The sequence below is a fragment of the Bombus terrestris genome, chromosome 13, assembly GCF_910591885.1.
Source record: "Bombus terrestris chromosome 13, iyBomTerr1.2, whole genome shotgun sequence".
Lineage (NCBI taxonomy): Eukaryota > Metazoa > Arthropoda > Insecta > Hymenoptera > Apidae > Bombus > Bombus terrestris.
In genome coordinates, this window is record NC_063281.1 from 11745306 (window position 1) to 11765745 (window position 20440).

The following is a 20440-nucleotide window of genomic DNA, read 5'->3' on the forward strand; positions in this document are numbered from 1 at the left end:
TACGCTTTCTGATAAATTCCAATCGAAAGGAAAATACAGGTGTGAATAAACCGGCTGACGCGATTTGAATACTTAATCGTTCAGTTTATTCGTATGAGCAATTAAATGATACATATACATGGTGTGTATGAATTACGTGTCTCTCACTTAAGTCTAATACATCGACAGCGATCGGAGGCGCGTACAGAGCATCGAACGAAGCAAAGTACCGCCACGATTGCGTAGTTACGTTAATGATACTACTAGTCCGTATTGAAATTACTTAAGAGCCTCACGGATCCGTTTCTCTGGCGAGATACGATGCTGGCACAATTTCATAGATCGGTGTCGTACCAAGCTGCAACCTGGTTATTATCTTGCGGGGGTGCAGGAAGCTCTCCTAAATGATCGAAACTCAGGTCACCCTCGTGCGCTACGTCCATAGTGTCCATCGCGCCATATGTCGACCCTCCACCTATTTCCAACCCTTGCATCGAATCTACTGGTATCTGGTCATAACCTGTTTCGTACAAAATTTACAATGAACCCAATGTGTAGCCCTTTAGCTTACTACATTTAATCGAAAATAACTACAGCGTCAATGATTCTGTGAAAATGTTCTCAACCCAGTAAAGCACAACCTTGCTAGATAATCGCGACATTAGGCTCTCTCGCCGAGATACCATTGCTTTTCGTTCTCTGATATTATGAAGCAGGAACAGAAAGCAAACGATTATTCCAAATCATGGAAGTTTCGTTTCTTCTTGATTTGCGATACCGACACTTTTAATCTATTAACCGGGTCGTCCCTCGAACAGAAATGTTCTGTAATTACAATATGAAATTAAAAATTAACGACAAAGATACATTTCTTAATGATAGAGAAATATTTCAGTTACATCGACTTTAGACCTTGCGAATATGAATATGGTATAATTAATTTTGAACAAAAGTAGGATGTACGAAGAGATAGGATATTTCTAAGTAAAAGAATTATATTGAACAGGTTCAATAAGTTTTCCCCGGTTAATAGGTTAAAAAACTGCGTGAAATCAACTAAATTCGAGACAGGTAACGAGTAAAATGATAGCCACGAGATGCATTCGATTGAACGTAAATGAAAAAGGACAAATAGGAAGCCAAAGTTTAAATTCGCGCGTATCACTGATAATAATTGATAACAAACTTTCTTCGCAATACTCGTTTCCGCGACAGCACATTTCTGACAAACGTATCTTATCTAATTACTTACGAATACTTATCTATGCTTCTTTCCACCATAAAGTACGTTCACTTAGAGGAAAGATGATAAAAATACAAATATATCATGCACAACATTGTATAAATAGATAAAAAAAATAAATAAATAGACACGCTACGTATGAATCTGTCTTACTCTTGATAAGTAACAAAAATGAGAAAGAAATTGAAACATTCACAAAACGTGCATTATGTGTAATATTTACCAAATTCAATAAAACGTGTATCGTATGGCCAGGATATATAAGATACAATGTATAAACTATGAAAAGCGTGTGAAAGAGGACATTTAGCGATTAGTCACTAAAGCAGATAACAGAACAGTACGTAAGAGCTGAGTATCACCTATGTTACTGCGAGATACTGTTGATAGCCTGTATTTTAATATAAGTCCGTGGGTTAAGCTGCTGTTAAAATAACATAGAATTAAATGCAATGCTTTCTTCTTATCATCGGTTGTGTTTTTTTTTCTTTTTCCTTTTTTTTTTAGAAATGAAGGTGTTACCAAATTTCTCATTTCGTATATCGCACAAATAGGGGGAGGAAACGAACACGAGCACAGGAATTCGCATTACCAGTGATTTTCTGATGCAGAAACGAAGGGAACACATTTCGTTTGAAAGAGGTCTTGATAGCGAGTGATTCTTGGGTTACATTCGTTACAAGGCGTATCAAAAGTTTCGAAGATCGCACCGTTAATACCGTGGGGAAGGAACACCGTAAAAATTCACTTGTAAATTCATCTACGACCGATCGACCGTATCGATCGTCCGAAAGCAATTAATCGGATAAAAAGGATAAGGCTCGTAACTTACCTTGCGGTTGATACCCTCGACCTCCGTGGCTGCTGTGTACACTAGGAGGTCCTTGTCCATACATACCGTCATAGCCTTGATCAGGGCCAAGCATGTCCTGAAGAGATTAGGTAGCTCAGATCAACACAAAACGTATCTTCCTTTACAGGCGTGTCTTTAACAGCCGGCGAGGGTAATACGTCAAGATACTCGTGTCGCAGTATCACCGACAACTCCGCGTACGAAAACATCGTTTAAAGGCATTACAAAATACGTGGAACATGAGTAAACGTGTGACGCGTTTATAGCGTTTGAAAAAGTAATCGCGGATGGCTTTATGTTATTCAACCTATTATGGTGGGGGATGAAACACGAATGATGATGAAACGCATTCTCATGCATAACGTAATGTTGCAATCTAAGGATATATCATAATAAAATCATCGCTGTACATTTATTACAGGTTCCATTGCTCCATTAGGCATATTTCATTTGAAACTTTTCAGCGAATATGGAATAGCGTGAAAGGTTGAAGCATCGATTTCAACGAGAGTTATAGTGAATACATACGTAGAATTTGTCCAAATATTATGGCTGATACTCGAAAGTTTTTTGCCAATTTTATGATATGTGGGTTTAAAGTTCGAAGTTTTTACTCTCTAATCGATTTAATTTTCATAATTGTCGCCTAAGTTGTGCGAACTGGAATAATGGATAACGACATTCAGTTTTGCAAACACTATCTAATTATATATTGCTAAACTTACATGAAGGGGACGATTACGTATGCGAGTACCTGTTACTAGTCAGATAAAATTGCTGTATCGTTATTATGCCCTCGTGGCTTAATTTACTTAACACGATGTAACCAAATGTGAAAGGGAAATCCGATGCTTGAATAAATTAGCTTACGAACCGATGACAATCTGTCTTATAAAAATCGGCTTACGCGTTTATTCCTAGAATCTATTCGAAAGCTAGCACGGTATAGCGTATACTAAAATTTTATCGCAGCAGCACATGCCGCTAGATGAAAACAAAAAAGAAAAAAACAATCGGGGCTATGTTACAAGGTGTTTATAAACGAATAAATTTAACCACGGCATAAGCGAAGCATGCATCGGTATTATGTATGGATTACGATACCTGTAGATCTGGACCCATCCCAAAGTCAGCGTTATTCCAAAGGTTTGTATCCTCGCGTAACAAAGAGTTGGTGAGTTCCATGGAGAGTCGTTTCTTATATTCTTGTGGTTTATCTTCACTCATGCGGAATAGCACAGCTGCCGCATAAGTCGCGACACCTTCGTTTCTAGAGTGAAGCAACTCCGTTAAAGGAGCAGTAGCACCTTCTTGTTCGATCATTTCGGCACCTTCTTTGTCCGCGGCAAGTTCGCAAAGTACGCCAGCTGCGACGCGTTGAATATTTTCAATCTCGTTAAATAGCAACTAAAATCAAGATACAAGCGCATTAGAGCAAATGATTAACATCGAGCAAACTAAAGGAAATCAAGTTTTGAGGAAAATGTATGTTAAAATTACCTGTACGAAGATCGGAATTACGTTCTGAGATCTGATAATGACCCTGTTGTGTGATTCCCTCGCGAGGATATGAAGCGCTCCCACAGTACCTTCCACTATTTCCTCCATTCGAACACCGCCATCCGCGTACGCGCCTGATGTTTGCTGACTTCCAGTACTTGCCACGGATGAACGTTGTTGCTAAAGTGGAATTGATCTTTTTTACACACGTTCTAACTTAAATAATCAAATATACGGAATCGCTTCGAAAGGGATGCTTACTCGTTGTGTCTCGGGAAAAGCACGCATCAAAAGCCTGACCAGATGATGAATCGCGCCATGGTCACGAAGCGGCCCGTGATTCGCGGGACAAAGCGCCAAATTGCGAATTAATCCTATTACAGCTTTAACCAATGGCCAACGTGAGGGCGGGTGTAAAAGTTTTACTATAACCTGAATTCCGTAATTTAGGCGGACTGAATTCTGTGCCATTTCCGCTTCCACGTGACGTGACGTTAAATGACGAAGCGCGCATACCGCTGGTTCGCTGATCTCCTCCCGACTATCCGCGTAAATGATTGTACGTACAAGAGCGTCGACACCTCCCACTTGGCATACTGTTACCTTATTACGTTGATTATTGCAAGTCAAATTCGACAAGATACCAGCGGCACATGTAACGACATTTACGTCGGTGGAGCTAAGAACTTGTACAAGACTCTGTAATAAACCCTCTAATCCATCGACTTTGGTGCCAGCGTCCGATAAATTTCGTAACGTCCACAAACAATTTTGGACGAGTCTCTGGCTTGGATTACCGAGATGCATAGCAAGAGCTTGCATACCACCAGCTTCGACTATCACCGGTTTATTACTAAGACAAACGGACAACACTTTCAAGGCTCTTGAAGTCGTCCATAGAAGCTTCTCATAATCGTAAGAACGCATTATGCGTACCAACTCTATTGGTCCTTGAGAAGCTAATATAATTAATTTGCTCTCTTGATTACCGTATGCAAGAATTTGCAAGCAGTCAGTTACTATAGCTAAAAATTTGACGTTATCCCGCTGTAGTAGTGCAACCATTTTCTGTAATCCTCCGGCAAGCCGTACAGCCATTTTAGAACCATCCTGATGTAAAAGTAAATTATGGAGAGTCGTGATTGCGTAAAACAATACGGATTCCATTGGAGAACTCAAAAGCTTCACAAGAGCTGGTATTCCTCCGCTTTTGAAAATGGCTAACAGACCTTGTCTATGATGAGACAAATTGTGCAAGGTGCCGACTGCTGCTTTCGTCGATTCTAGGTCGTCACTGTTTGAAATGGCACGAACTAAAGCAGCTACCATTTGTGAACTGTTCATAATAGCATGACGAGATGCTTCCTTCTTGGAAAGTTGGTGAACTACCATCGCTGCTTTAGACACAACAACTTGGTCCTCGTCGTTTAACAACTTTATTAATTCTGGTATTGCACGTGTTGCAAGATCTGCGTCATCTTGATAGTTTATCAAATTGACAACCGCGTGCTTCAACATTTGACTCGGTTCTGCCAATCTCTGTACAGCTGTAGGTTGAGCCGGATCATACTGTGTCGAAGGAATTTCTATACCCTCCTCCAATGTTTCAGGAAACATAGCTGCGCGAACACGCTGAGATCTTGTATGATTCAATTGTTGATTCATTTCATCAACTTGATCTTGAGTAAAACCCTGTGCAAATCCTTGATCCAAATCAAACATCAGCTGATCACCTTCCATCTCGTCATCCTCTTTGCCTGACAAAGATGGAGCTTGGGTGACAGTGCCAGAATGTATTCCTGAATCACCCATGTAAGAATTTTGCTGCCACATCAAAGTTTGTTCTTTGGCAGATCCCATGGGTAGATCACCCAAACCCTGATAATTTCCATGAGACACTACAAAATTAATTGCACAAAATGATACAAATGTTCCACATAACATACACGATATGTCATAGGTTGCCCACAAAAGATTACTCACTTGGTCTGGATTGATTCGAAGACATTTGATAACTCATGGCTCCTACGGGAGAATCTATCCACACCTAAAATAGAAGAAAACCGTGTTATATACATGTATAACGCAACCATCGCTTGCATAAAGTTAACATAAGTTTAAAGGGACAAGAGAAAACGAAACATTAAAGCACGTATAAAGTACTTTAACGCGTAATCACGACGTTATCACGATATTCAAACATGCTCAATGTGGCGTGAATATCGTGAAAGGGAATACGTAAATATAATACGAACTGGAATACACCTCTGTGTCGGTTGGCGCACAACTAATAAGAAAAAAAAATGTCTTCGATCACACGGGGGAAAGTTTCGTCTTCTCGTTCAAAGTTTTGAAGACGCCACGACGCGCATAGGGTCAGTGCACTGTATTGCGAAGAATGGAAGGAGGATGCAACTACGCGGAATGTGGGCATGATCGAAAGATTCCTCTGAGCGTTGTCGCAGCTTCCACTTTTACATTGGAACACGAGCGGGGGACGCGGTGGTTCGATCGAATACGGTAGGAAATCGTATCTCTAGAGATGCACACGAGGCCGCGAACGATACTCGATTTCCAAAGGTAGAGGGACGCGCGTGGGCGTGCGGCACAACAAAGGCTCTGAGAATGCAATGCATCACCATTTTCCGAGGATCCACGAGCGGCAGAGAGTGGAGTGCGGAGAGTGGCAGAGAAGCGAAAACGGAAGGAAGGGGCAACAAGAGAGCTGACTACGATACATTAATGGAAGAGAGAAAGGGGACGAGAAAAGGAGAGAGAGGAAGAACACTTTGACACACCCAGCGTAAACACCGCCGTCACGGAAATGACAATTTTTTTCCTATCGGTCGATGCAATGGCGAATGATAAAATAATGCTGTGCTTACCGTATAGCGAGGATCGACCGAAGGCGACTTCGTGAATCGTGCTCGAACGAGGACACGAATGACTCACTACCGTACGCTCGATCCACCAAATTCCCGTTTGTCCCCGACGCTCAATCCACCTATCTCTTCTCCGTACGGAGCTCTTGGCCTTTCTTGCCTCGAATCCGTCAACTAAAGATGGCGGAAAACGACGCGGAACCTTCGATTCTACCGCCACCTGTCGTCTGCACTGATTCGAGTCTGCAGTGGTGCTCAATACCCATAATGTAACCTCGATTAGCTCGGTTGTTCGTAGGAGAATATTTATCGATTTTTACCCCTTGCGAATAGTCGATCGTATCTAACTCAAACTCGTTTACTTCACTTCCGAGAATTCTCCAATTAATTTATTTCCCCCGAATCCTATACTTGTTTTAACTGATGCGCACCTTTCGACGCGAGAATCGCATCTGTAAGTATGTGCATACTCGCTCGTTGCATTCTAAGTTTAAGGTTATATGCAAATTGAACTCGACGGAAATAAAAAATACATGGTGAAACGTACAAGTTATTTTTCCAGTTGAAATTAATCGATCTGCAATTTACATGAGTTTCGTAAGTATCGTGTATGAATAAATTTACGGATACAAGCGAGTATTTTGGTATATACTTGGTGATCGGAAAGAATGAAACCGATCTGTCGGTATGTCAGAAAAAAATATGCCAGATGGCGAAACTAGCGATACTCTATAATGTCCCAGTACCTCGCGTACGAAGACTGAAGGATAATATGCTGCAGTCGGGGAGATCAATTTCAATTAAAAGACAATTCCCTAGGACATGGCAATTTTTTAATGGATTCGTGGGTATTTGTCCATCCACGGTAGTCGAGAATTTCTGATCGAGTTCAGGAGTAAATCGTGCAGCTAGACAGCTAGAATGCGCACAAAATAACAGACACTGGAGTCCAAAGTAAAATATACTGGCCGTTTGGCGGGAACACCATTCGTTATCGGCTGCGCCCACGCCGATTAATTTTCGGATGCGTGATGGCGGTACCGTTCCTTCCGTTCCGTACAGTGATGATACATTTTATGTCAACGCTGATATTGAACGGATAATCGGAAAAAAGGAAAACGCGTTTTCAAATACATCATCGTGTCGATATTGAAATATCGAAGCGCAAAGCTTCCTGAAATATATAAATATATTCCCGTTCTTTCAATTAATAACAAGCAATAACTACATTTTGTATAATTTCGAAAATAAAGGAAATGCTTTGTCGCGTACGAAATCTCGATCGATTTACCGCAAATGTTCGCAATATCGAACGTGGCAACCGCGTGAAACGTCATTCGAGACAATATCGAACTCGCAATAAACTGTCATCTGCGTATCTTGAATTCGTTATACGTTTATATACGAGAATTGTATAAATACTTTAAAAAGTCGTTCATATATTTCATTGGTTCAACTTGTTAAAACATTCGATACAGGAGAATTTTCTTTTAATCGAAAAGAATTACGTGTTATTTTCGATCCGCGAGAGATCTCGAATAAAATATGTAACATCGAACAGGCGGACAGTTTTACGATGATTCATCGGACAGGGGAATACACATTTTTTTCACGAAATATTTATTTATTTACATAAGTTTCGACTACGACGTATTCTTGTCGGTTTCGTTTATTTATGAGCTTAAAGGGGAATCGTGTAGCCCACGCTTCGCTATGTCGAATATATACTGCCCTCCTTAACCAAATGAGCAAAATCGAACGTTTAGTATGATCGAGTAAAAAAGTAAGCTGAGAAATGTTCGCTTCGCGTGGTCTACCTATCGATCGATCGCTCGGATGATCGAGCAAATAAGAGATCGAGTTTTCGTTTAGTTTACCCGGTCGATTCTTGAAATTTCGCATGGTCTTCGAAAAAAGCAAGGTACCGTCTTGAAGGCAGACCAGGTAGAGAGCATAGAGGGTGACAGATGCCCGTTCAACGGTGTGTCTCCCCACCTACGCGGCATGCTGCTGACACGAGCGTTTATGTCTGCATAAATTCTCATTTGAGCCCCGATAATAAAGTAAGCACACGAGGGGGACGGACACACGTTGCCCGGTTCGGCGAGCACAGGCTGATACATAGATCACCGCTGAACGCGGGGCAAGAAAAGGGGGAAGAGTCGGGCAGGGTTGTAAGAGAGAAAGAGAAAGATAGAGCGAGGGAGAGACGAGGACTGAAGGGATGAGGAGTTCAGGGGCTGAGAGGTTCGAAGGGGTGGAGGGACCAACGATGGCTAGGCATATATTTATGTGTATCTATATAAGGTACACACGAGCACACGTTGCCTCTCGAACGAGTCACTATACAAAGCTGGACGCACGCACGTACACAACATTCTCGAGATGCAACGTGCTTAATTATATGCATTCTCAGAATCTGCGCTGCTCTCCTCCGCTTAATGCCCGTGTATTCTGCAATGCTTCGTGTTTACGCGGCGAAAGGGAGGATAGTCACCGTACCTCATTTACCGTTCCATCTCGCAGAAGAAGAGCCAATAGGAGCGTATGGAAATCATCCTCGATCATCAACATTCTTTTCAGCAGATCGACCGAAGATATCGTCGTGAATCACGGCCGACGACTTCGCATCGTTAAATCTCCGTTATTCCATCCTGAGTGATCGGGTTTATATCCTATACCGAGTGATCAAGCACGCGGAAGTTTTAGTTCAATTTCACCTGAAAGTCTGAGACCGCGGAAAGGTAGGAATGATCATTCTCGTCCCGAGGGAAGGGAACGAGTCAACCAGAGAAGTTTCGGAGACACAGTCGTATCGTCTGGCATGGTTGATGGAGTAGTCTCGTGGCTAATGTCGAGCGAGGATAGCGAGTACAGTCAGCGTCGAGGACGACGACGACAAAGACGACGAACGATACCCGATTCATCACTCAGACCGACCTAAGGGACTCACGCAACTCCCAAAACGCAAACGAGTTAACAAAGCGTCGAACACTATGACCAAACGTATAATGAGAATGCGTATTTCGCGTATTCCGCTAAGTTACGGAAGTTGAAGATTCACGCTTCAAATAGCGTTCGATCGAACGATCTCGGTTCCAGATATTTACGATAGTACAGTTAAATAATGGAAAAGGCTAGTAATGCTGTGAATGAGAGAGGACTGTGCTGCGAAAGAGAGGAGAGCACGGGAGGGGAAAGAGGCAGGAAGATACGAGGGTAGCGTGGTACCGTGGTACCGTGGTACCGGGGCAGCTCGTCGAGATGGTATCCGGGGCGTGCCTCGTGTACCGCGGCGTCGTCGAATCGAAACCCTTGGCGAAGGTCATCGAGATCAGCGCACTCGGCACGTCGATCAGACGATTTTGTGCGGCACACCTGCGCTCAGGCTTATCCGGTCTGCCCTGAGCGGCTCCTCGCGCGCACAGCGTGTGGGTGCGGGCTGACAGCTCCTATCGGAATGGCTCGGATAGGTTATTGGAGGTCCTCAAATGGTATCGAACAAGGTTCTGCTGGGACGCGCGGGAGGGGTGATAAGAGGGAGCGGTTTCTCTAAGTATCGCGAAAGGCACCCATACTACTACGATCTACAGTACGCATACGGGGCCAGGGAAGCGCACCATATGAACGTCCTGTGCGACGAGACGCGAGTGTGCGTTTACTAGCACAGTTCGAGATCGTCTCGAAGGTACACGTCGATTTCCGTACGGACATATGCGCGACTCTCTCGGCCGGGTAAATGTGTGCGTAAGTCGAATGCACGCGCGTGTACGAGTCCGAGATTGGCCGGTCTACTCGATGCCGAGGGAAAAGATACTGCGGGACGTGGCCATCACTGATGAGCCAACCCACACCGTGCGACAGCGACAAACAGGACAGCACCGGGACAGGACAGGACCGTCTCGCTCGGTATCAGGACTGTAAATCCGGGATTTTATTCGCCCGGTATCGAGGTTTATAGTGTCCTCAGTGGTACGGCCATGTGTGAGTCGTTCGCTCGCGTACGTGTGTCTGAGTTATGTTCAACCGTCTCGCGGCAAGACGTTTGCATATCTCCGCTCTTTCGCTCTCCTATACGAACCAACGTCTCCGGTGGAGACGAACCGTACCAGGGGAAAGAGAAGAACAGGAAAGGACGATCCACACACCGTCGTCTTCCCCTCGCAGGAGAACTCCGTTTACTTCGGTCCGTCATCCTCCGCCTCTGTTCGCGAAACGAGACCTTCCTGAAAAACGCGCGGTTTATCTTGGCCCCTGGTATCCCCCGTATACACCAGGTATTAACCGGCTGTCCGGCGAATCGAATTTATCGGACGGCCTGGCTTTATCGAACGCCCCCACTTAACGTCCCGCTTAATTAGACACCGGCCGACCGGTGTGCTTAATGACGGAGGAGTCCCGATGACGCCACGACGAGCGCTCCTACTGCCATTCGATCCTCTTTGACGCCCTATCGCCACGTCTGCGTCCCTACGCTATTCCTTTCTACCGCCCAATTCTTCCTCGACAGGATCACCGACCACAACCGCCCGAAAAACTTTCGCAAACTTTTGCCGTCACTTTTTCCAGTGAACCATTTTCATCTTCTTTTTTTTTTTCTTCCTTCTACTTATTCTTTACTCGTCCCTTTTGCGCCGACTGTTTTTACGAGTCCGTGCAACTACGTTGTGCTTCGGAGTCGATATCACGATCAGAGAAAAAGGGACAGAGAGAGAGGGAGAGAGGAAAGGAAAACGGAAGTGGCTCGTTATCCACTTGTTTAATCCCTTTCTGTTCTTTCGTTTTCTACCGAAATCGCCTATCGCGATATAAAAAGAAAAGAATCTTTAATTCGAGAATTCGTCCGAATCGCACGGAATCGCGGCAGCTTCCGTTACATTACGGCGTGGCGAAAAAATGGAGGATCGAGGAGAAGGAGGCCTTTGGATAACACCGGTTATTCCCAATGGTCGATGGTAGTTTTACGACGAAAGTTGGAATAATCGTACATGTTCCCGCTACCGGGTAACTTTAATATGGCAAGAAGATAAAGTCGAATGCCTCGATGTTGGCGAAATCGTCGGGACGCATTACGCGGCAATCAGGTAACGATAATTTTCGCGTTACGTGACAGCGATTGGCCGGCACTGCTTGCAACTCGACGAATATCCTTTGCTCTTTGCTCCTTTTCGCCGACGAAAGAGCGAAGGCTTTTCGGCGTCGAGATTTATTTTGTCACCGTACATTGTTCGTTCTGTTTACCGTAACAGCCGCATCCAAACAACGATATGATGGAGATCGCGTAAAGCAAACGATAAGAAACCTTAGTTTTCTTGAGTTTAGAGATAGTAGATAAGACATTTGAACTCGTTGGACAGAGTAAACACGATCGTGCCTTACAAAAATTCACTTGCTTCGTTGTTCGAGAGGGTTGGCGCCCACTTGAATCATTGGGAAGAAGAGGAAGGCAGAGAAGAGGAAAATAAGAAATGGTTGGTACATTATGGCGCGGTTACGTAGGAGAAGCGATCGCGTTATCGATGTTACGTTAGCCCAACTTTGTTAGGGCTAACGATAAATTATCGGGATAGTATTAGAAATTGATTACGCACCATTGATTATTCGGCCACGAACGCTGGTACGGTAAATAGTGGTTATTCGGCAATAATTTATCAGAGATTAGTATTAGTTCCGTTGTTCTGGTTTACTCGAGCGACTATCGAACTCGCGCAAGGAAAGCCGGAGCTCCGTCCGAGAGGTTGTTCCTGTTGAGCGGAAGCGATGACCGCGGAGAGAGGGCCGCCTCGGTAAAAAGCATGCACCCTCGTTCGATGCGGATCGAGCACGGCTCTCGGAGCACGCGACGTTTCGCGACGGGGTTTGAACGATCGGCACGCAGGAACGCCGCGGCAACGGTGACCGCGTAGGAAAGAAAACGAGACTTATAGAAATAAATTCAATTGCAAGAATAATTATCGCCGCTTATCCGCGTATAAAGTAGGATATCCTACGGCAGGACTCGTGACAGGTACCAATTACCTTCATAAATGAGAAGCATTCAATTCAATTTTCATAAATAAGAGCTATTCAAATGAGCGGGGTGAGGTGAAGCGGTGGATAAGAGCAAAGAACGAAGAGGAGGAGAAACAGAGAGAAGAAAAAGGAAGAAGAGGAAGAAGAAGGGAACGCTGAGGGAAGAAGTAGAAGAAGGAGAAGAAGAAGAAGAAGAAGAAGAAGAAGAAGAAGAAGAAGAAGAGGAAACGAAGAAAGAGATGACGAGGATGACGAAGAAGAAAGGCAATCGGAGGAAGGGAAGGCGTCGAAGAAGCTCGAAGAAGAATCTTGGAAGGGGGGAAGAAGAGAGAATCGGTCGAAGAAGGTGGAGAACGAAGGAGGCGGGCTGGCAGCGAGTTTTGGTGGCGGGGAAGTGATCTAAGCGATGCGACAGCGGGGAGTAAGCTGGATATATTGCCGCCTGAGAGCGCGCTGTTTTCAACCAATTATTTCTACTTGTGGTTGCATGACGGGTACGGGCATGGCCACGGCGGGGTGGGTCGGGGGCGGCAGTGTACGAGAAAGAGGCGAGTTAATGCCATAAATACATCAGCGTTATGGATGCCAGCAATTATATGAGCCCCGACGAGGTGGAGCGCCTCGTTGTGTATACGTATGTATACACCTATATCCTGTATCTGTCTATATACCACACACTTACGTGTATGTATGACATGATCCTTCGGCCCCGGATACCTCGGCCTCACCTTGGTTGCAACTGGTCCGGTTCTCACGTTAAATCGAATCCGCTGCCAATCGAATTATTTTCGTCCATCGGCCGCGTGCTCCTTTCGTCCTACACCTATCCAGGATCGTGTTCGTGCTCATCCTCGTCCACGTACTCGATCGCGAATACGCCAAGTATCCGAAGACAACCGGCGTTATGTTTATCGTGCCGATCTGCTATCGGTCAAAGTTTACGCGATGCAGAGATAAAACGATAAGAAACGATACGTCTAACGGAATAAGCGGAGGATGTACGCGATAGAGGAAATAACTGCTACGTTGTGGCATCGCTGCCTCCCCTATTTCGTAAAATAAGCCACGTATACGCGTATACTTATGTGTTAATATCTCCGACAGCACGCGAATCCGATACGAATTTAAGGCAGCTGTAGGCGGTAAGCGAATACGGATATTTTTGACAATATTGCGAATACGAAACGTGCCGCAACGTCAGACTTCCGATCGTTTTCCCAGCGTGCACCAAGATAAGGCCAGCACGGACGAAAATGAATCGAGTGATTTTATTCGCGGCACAAATCAAGAGATTATTTCCTCCTCGCTGGACCTTGGTTTTGCTTATACGCCGCGCCGTACTTCGTGGTCTTGTGAAATTGAATCGTTGCGTTCGCAGCCTTAAATTATACGTCGTCGCCAACACCCACGCGTATCTACCCCGGGATATTCACGCGCGCGCCAGACTGCTTCCACTCGAGAGTCCCTCGTGTTTTCTGGATTAAAACGTTTGTTTCGACGGGATTGCCCCGGCTCGCGACCTCCTTTATCGCTTTACTCTCTCTTTCCCGGTAACTTTGCATTTTCTTTTACGCGATGTAACGTGCCTTTAAAACGTTGACCGTGCGTGCGAGGCCGCTTTTAATTTTCAACCAACATCCTCTCCTGCCAGTTCACCCATCCGTCTCTCCGGTTCGTTAACGAAATCTCATCCGCGTCTATACGTATATTTTTTTTTTTTTTTTTTGTGCAACAACTATACGCGCGAAATTCATTCATCGTGTCATCGTACCGTCTCGATCGATCAACAGAAACCAAAGAAACGAACACACCCCTGTACGATGGCTGGATGCGCCGTGTAAACTCGGAAAGAGGAAAGGGGAACGAGCGTCCGAAGGACGTTTATCGATCAATCTTGGCGGAAGTATCCGGTGGAGAACGTAAATCGACTTGGCGCAAAAGCTGAAGCGTCTCGCGAGTGGTTGCGCGCGATTCTCGTGCGAGGAGCCCATAATTCTGGTCCGTCCATCGTGCCAGGCCTCCATCCGCGGAGGCGATTGGCCGTAGCCACGGGTGTTCCCGACGCTTTCTGGCCCTGTACTCCCTCTTTCCTTTCCTCCTTGTCGTTTCCTCCTACCTTGGTTCGCCGTTGCCGCCTGACGCTCTCCTCCTTCGGCATCCTCGAGATCTCTCTTTTAATTCTTGGGGGCTCAATTAAAATCAGGACCGGCTTTCTTTCTCCCTCGCCAACCCCGCCGTCTTCTTATCGGCATTATCTCCGGGAGGCGTCGTTGCGCTTTTCATTGCGCGCACGGCTAGCTTACCGAACGGTCTCTGTGCTGCTAGATCCACGATTCCGTGGAAACGATTCCGTGCTCTGACCGCGATAACTGCTCTCCAATTAGTGCGAAAACATTTCTCCGCTGCTTTTTTGCCGCGGATGCACGACCAACCACCGAACAGAGAGAATTCAATCTTAACGATCTTAAGAACGAGGATTTCGTGACCTCGGCTAACTCCCATGACCTCCGTCCAGCCGTGTTTCTGTGGAAACGAAAGCCGATCGTTCGTCTGGAAATCGAGCCGAGAACCCGGTAAACGTTCGTCGATGCTTTGGTTAAGCGAAACCGTAATAAGTCGAACGTACGCGAAAATGGATTTCCATCGATATCGTACCAGCCACTTTTACCACGCTGGATTATCCGGTGTAGTAACCGTTCGTGGAGTATGCGAAACACGGTAAACACCTGCCGTCGTGAAGATATTGGCTCGGGCAACGCGCACGGAAGGTTCTTTTCAAGCAAAGGAGAAACGGACAGCAAAGGCAAACAAAGTATCATCGACAAGATGTACCGGCGGTCGGTGGTGTACTGTAAATCCTAAAGAACCGTCCATTGAACCGGGAGGACCCGGCTATTAGGACCATCACCGGGATGCTAAATGACATCGGTGGAGAGCGCTTAGTCCGGCTAAGGACGACATAAAGTTGCGTGTACGAAAATGAATGTTTGCTGGAATTTATTATTACCGGGCCTGGCTCGTAATTCAAAGGAGGCTGGCGTTATCTTCATCAGACGATGCACCGGCTCGGACCAAACACCGCGTGAGCCCTCGCGATGTCCACGTCGCTCGCATTAGAACCATTCGTTCCTCTCGTCCGCCCATCTATCCGGCCGCTCGTTTCTCTACGACGAAATTTTTCCACGATCACGCGCTGTCGTAGAGTTCTCGTCGCGTAAATCGACCGTTCTCCTCGCCTATTTCAACGTCGACCGCAAGGTCGCATGCGAAATCAAGTTCTATCCACGAATTCGAACGATACCTCTCTCTCTCTCTCTCTCTCTCTTCTTGCCGCTCTCTTTCCCCGTTGCAGGCGTTATAACGTAAAATCGCATTCTTTATCTGATTCTCGACGCGAGGAGAGGCTACCCTAAAGGTATTCCCCGAATCTGTCGATAAGCGAGAAGATGCGACTGGGTTTGGCAGCCGTTTCGTAGAAATACTCAATATTTACGTCGGTGTTCGATCGCCCGTCAGAATCAGGTAAAGCCAGTAGAAAATAAGAGCAACGGAGGGCAAACCGACGTGGGAGTTACCTACGGTAAAAGAGGGCCGGACATCAGGCGAGTACGCCACAGATGCGTCAGTTGGCAAGCTTTCGGGAAGATGGCGCCAAAGGTACGCTGAGATTCCACTTCCGTTTCCTCGTCAGCATCCTTTTTCCTTTCTCGATTCTCGAGGACATCGAGGACGCACGAATCCTACGAGATAAAAGTACGATCGTATACTCGAAGATCAACGAGTACAAGCGAGGAACAAGATGGTGCGAGAGTGTAGGAAGAACTTGAAAGGTGCGGGCGGAGGGGAGGAGGAAGAGGAGGTGGACGAGAAACGCACGAGGATAGGCATGGAACGGATGAAAGAAAAAGAGCAAAGGAAAAAGGTTGTATGGAGTCGAAGGAGAAAGGGCAGTAGGCGATCGCGAAGGAAGAGAAGAACGAAGGAGTGGAATACGTGGCACGAAGGGACAGCAGGTGCTTTGTCACCGCGCGCGACTAGATCCGGCGAGTTCTGGGGCGCTCCTACCAGATTGCGAGTCGCGCGGCTCGCATCCTCCACACGCGTGCTTTTGTACCAGTGACGTCACTGAAATATGGTTGGCCCTTTCTCGTTTGAGTGGAAACGGCCTGTGCGTAGAACGAAGGCAGGCACGAAGGGGTCGTACGCGATGCAGAACCCGAATGGTCGTTGGTACGGGTCTGCGCGAACTCGCGCGGGCCTATGGCCAGAAAAGACAGGAGGAGGAACGTTTTTGTTTCCCGGTGACATTTATTTGGGTGCAAGGGGACGTGGGCTTCTCGTTTTGCATAAGTCAGGCGTGTTTGTGTGCGAGTAGAGGCACCGTGATATAAATCCTCGCACGAGGAGACTGCCCAGTGGCTACCTCCGTCTTTCTCTTCCCCACCTCCGTCACGTCCTCCTCCGCCTCTTCTTCCGTCTCCATCTTCGTCTCTATCTCTATCTTTTCGTCCCTGGCTCACTTTCTCGCTCTCTTTTCCCCTTACCCTAGCAATGCCACACTGTCTCCCCCTTCGTCCCTCTCCTATCTGTGGCCCCCATCTTCTTCTTCTTCGCTCTCCCTTCTCGCCCTTCGCCACTTGACTGGGCTCGGGCGCACTATGGTGCACCCTGTTCTGCATATAATGCACCGGCCACCGTTCCACCCCTCTTCCTTGCCACCCCTCCATACCGTAGGACTCGCCTCCGCACATGCATGTCCACCGGCGTAACGTTGATGACCCACGAAAGGATCATTACCGAGCCAACGGGCACCTCGATGTTCTCTCTTGCCTCTCTCGCGGCTAGCACACGGGATGCTTCGTTTAAATGCCGGCTCGGCTACCGAAAACTAACGAGCCGATAAGCTAGCTTCGGAGCCGTTCTCCAAACACGCGCGCCGCGTTCGCTTTCGTAAATTAGATCGTCCGGGTGCAACGCTCCGCACTAAAACGTCGCTCGAGACGCTTCAACCCCTGTCCTGTCCTACGTTTCGCCCGTGTTTCCACGACTCTGTCGACCTCTCGTACTCGCTGCACGAGAATTTCGATTACCTCGGTTCGCTCGTATCGACATTGTCGATGATAATCTATTTATAACGTTAACGTTAGCGTCGGGGCACGTTCTTTCACCGGTCGAAACGCATTCGAAAGATCCGACAACGTAACCCGTCTCGGATACTTTCGCTCTCGGCCAGTTCGGTTCCCGCCAGTTTTATTTCATTTGTCGTTATAGTTTATCGCGACAACATGCCGAATCTTAGCGCGGCGAGAAAAGACGAGGGAATAGGCGATAGAGAAGGAAGAGAACGGCGTGGTAGAGAAAGAGGGGGCGAAGAAGGCGCCGAGTGGAAAAAGGAAGACAGCGACGACAGTTTTGGCCGCGAATAATTCAGACGGGGGAGTCGTTTAAACGTCGGAGCACGTCGCCCGACAGGTGTAGGCATCGATTAGCATAAGGTAACGACGCCAACGAGCACGTAAACACGTCCCGGCCGGGCGATCGATGGATCACGATCGCACCGATCTTTCCAGCGATCATGATTAAAGTGGGTCTTTAGAGTGTTCGACGTAACGGATCGGCCGTTCGTCGTAACAGCGTGTCCGTGAGGAACTCGGTGTATATTCTTGGTCGATCCTTCCCCTCTGTTGTCCCCTTTTCTCCCTCCTCTTCTTCTCTCTCTTCTGCCTTTCTGTTCTCTCAAGCTTCTTTCACCTATACGAGTGAAGCCTGGGTGACCTTGGCTGTGATTAACACCCAAGAAAGTAGAAACACCGGCTCGCATATACGTCGACCCGAGTCGGCGGCAGCAGGTTCAAGGTCATCCCGGAGACGCACGGATAATCGACGTTCGTCTTTTATGCGAATACTCGCGGATCGTCCTCTTCGAGGAAGAAACTGGAATGGACGCGAGAAATGAGTCATTCGGCGAGATCTACGAGGCAAAGGAATTTCGCTCTCGGACTTGTCGGATTTCCTAAACGACGTAGCCGTTGCGTCGATCGAACGGAAGTAAAATTCAGACGAACGAATGTCCACGTATGATTACCATCGCGATCAACGCGAATCTCCTGCTTCTATGAGTTCGATAGATACACGGTCGTAGGTTCAGTTCCAAAACGTAACGTCACGTCGTTACGATTTCACGACGACGACGCTGTAGGACAAGCAGCGTTTTAGTATCTCTCGATAGTTCGATATCGCGCCAGGTTGGTATGTTTAAAATTACGGAGAGGGTGTAGAGTTCAACCCTCCAAAATCAAATAAATTCAGGTAAGATTGGATCGACAGCGTATTATTTGAACATCGTTCCCCCGTGAAAGATAGTCTTGGATCTTTAAAACGCCAAATAAACGCCAAATTTTAAAGACACTCGTTCGCGCCGCATCCGATCAGTACTCGTCCAACTTGATCCGATCGTATTTCGAATTAAGCTGGATGGTCGGATTATAGGAAAAGTTTACGTAGTCCGTCGTATAATAGCTCGTTACCGAGTCTCATTGTAGACCGGCGATGTTAATGGGGATAGCAATTTTTCCGTGAGGTTGTAGCCAGCGAAGCACTCTCGTTCGTACTACTCTCGTTGTCGTCGGCGTAGCTGCTACCTGGCTCGAACTCACGCGTGTACGGCAAAAGGAGCACGGACAGCCCTTATAAGGGTTGTCACCGTGGTTGCCGGTATAGGATAATAAGATACTACCTCGTTGCTTCTGGATCCCGGACAACGGGCGGAGGCCGTACAGATCGTGACCGTTCTGCCTGCAGAAGACGCACGCTCCTGCTCCGACTGCTGTCTCTCTTTCTTCGACGCGTTGCAACGCGTGCCTCGGCTGCCGAAAATCTTCCTTTACGGGGAAAATTCCAACGCCACGTCGTTAACCGCCGATAATCCGCGTGATTTTTCCACTTGGCGTAACATCGAATTCGTTAGAATCGCGATACGGATACGGGGTCGCGTACAAAGTCTCGAGAGCGACCTAAACCGATACGTTACTGTACACACGTGGAGCACACGTATAAGGTGGTGGTCGAGCATCGAAGTTCACGAGGATCGGACGCACTAGGGTCCCGCAGATCGTATCTGCCGAGCGAGTTTACGTAGAAATCCGCGTTCTACCGACGAGCCGGACTAACCTAACTTAACCGCTCTCGAACAGTCAGCCCCTTCGGCTTCTGGTATCGCACTACGAATCGTCTGCTGAATCTTTGGCGCATATATTATCGAACACAGAGACTGTCGCGGAACGTTCCCCGCTAGGAACCGTGGAATTGTCTCGGGCGACGATTATCGACTTCGTGTGGCGAAGACTTACCACGGGCAAGGATGCTAAATTGGCCCTAATTCGAATCCAAAGATATTCCACTTATCCTCGTGGTCGTAAACTTTATACGAAATTCTACGTCAAATATGATCCCGTTGGTTTTCACGGTTTTAAAATCAAACTTCCAATTATAGTTTAATAGGTTTCTTCCGTTGCTTTAATATTTTTTCTCCGCAAGATGGATCGAAGATGCATCGATCGTAAAGTCGAGGAGATCGCGAATACGAAACGCATTCTTCCGTTGCTGCGTCTCTTGCCCGAAAGCCGTGACGTTTATGGGCCCATATGGTGGTCGCTCGAAGCAAGCTGATCGGTTCATAAAGCATCCGACCGCGATTCTCTGGTAGTCACAAATCAACTCAACTGGATCGTTTGGGCCCAGTGTTTCAGCGGTCTGTGGTGTAACCAGGCTATATCTGTCGGAATGTACCTATGGTCTCGCGCTACTTCACCAAGACAAACGAACGCTCTCAGATAGATACGAATGAACGGTCCCAGAGACAACACCGAACCTTCGTCTTCTTCGTGGTCTCTCGTAACGGACGAGCCGCGGTGTGATACACGTAAAGCGACGCCCTTAAATCACCACGGACCCGAACGCCACATCCTTCCT

General features: G+C 46.8%; 1 protein-coding gene across 4 annotated transcripts; it reads right to left on the reverse strand.

The window, feature by feature from the left end:
• Window positions 1–63: 63 nt before the first annotated feature.
• Window positions 64–6665, reverse strand: LOC100643381 (armadillo segment polarity protein). Of its 4 annotated transcripts, XR_007226123.1 has the most exons (8): window positions 6461–6665; window positions 5559–5622; window positions 3837–5473; window positions 3576–3755; window positions 3180–3482; window positions 2055–2151; window positions 1585–1646; window positions 399–499 (listed from the first exon to the last, which is right to left on the reverse strand). XR_007226123.1 is itself a non-coding variant. In XM_003400130.4 (7 exons), exons 2-7 carry the CDS (start codon window positions 5593–5595, stop codon window positions 315–317), a joined length of 2439 nt encoding a protein of 812 aa, XP_003400178.1. In that variant the 5' UTR covers window positions 5596–5622; window positions 6461–6663; the 3' UTR covers window positions 64–314. The 4 variants fall into 4 exon arrangements, 3 of the variants coding, with proteins under 3 accessions (XP_003400178.1, XP_020721750.1, XP_048267273.1); XM_003400130.4 differs by lacking the exon at window positions 1585–1646 and having other exon boundaries at window positions 64–499; window positions 6461–6663; XM_020866091.2 differs by lacking the exons at window positions 1585–1646; window positions 6461–6665 and adding an exon at window positions 5831–6403 and having other exon boundaries at window positions 64–499.
• Window positions 6666–20440: the final 13775 nt, after the last annotated feature.

Bases quoted from the DNA above. Each gene is read 5' to 3' on its own strand.
- LOC100643381 (XM_003400130.4), bottom strand. From the start codon at position 5,595: ATGAGTTATCAAATGTCTTCGAATCAATCCAGACCAA. The intron at 5,474-5,558 runs GTGAGTAATCTT...TTAATTTTGTAG, and splicing joins TTCGAATCAATCCAGACCAA to TGTCTCATGGAAATTATCAG. The intron at 500-2,054 runs GTAAGTTACGAG...TGTACGAAACAG, and splicing joins TCGAGGGTATCAACCGCAAG to GTTATGACCAGATACCAGTA.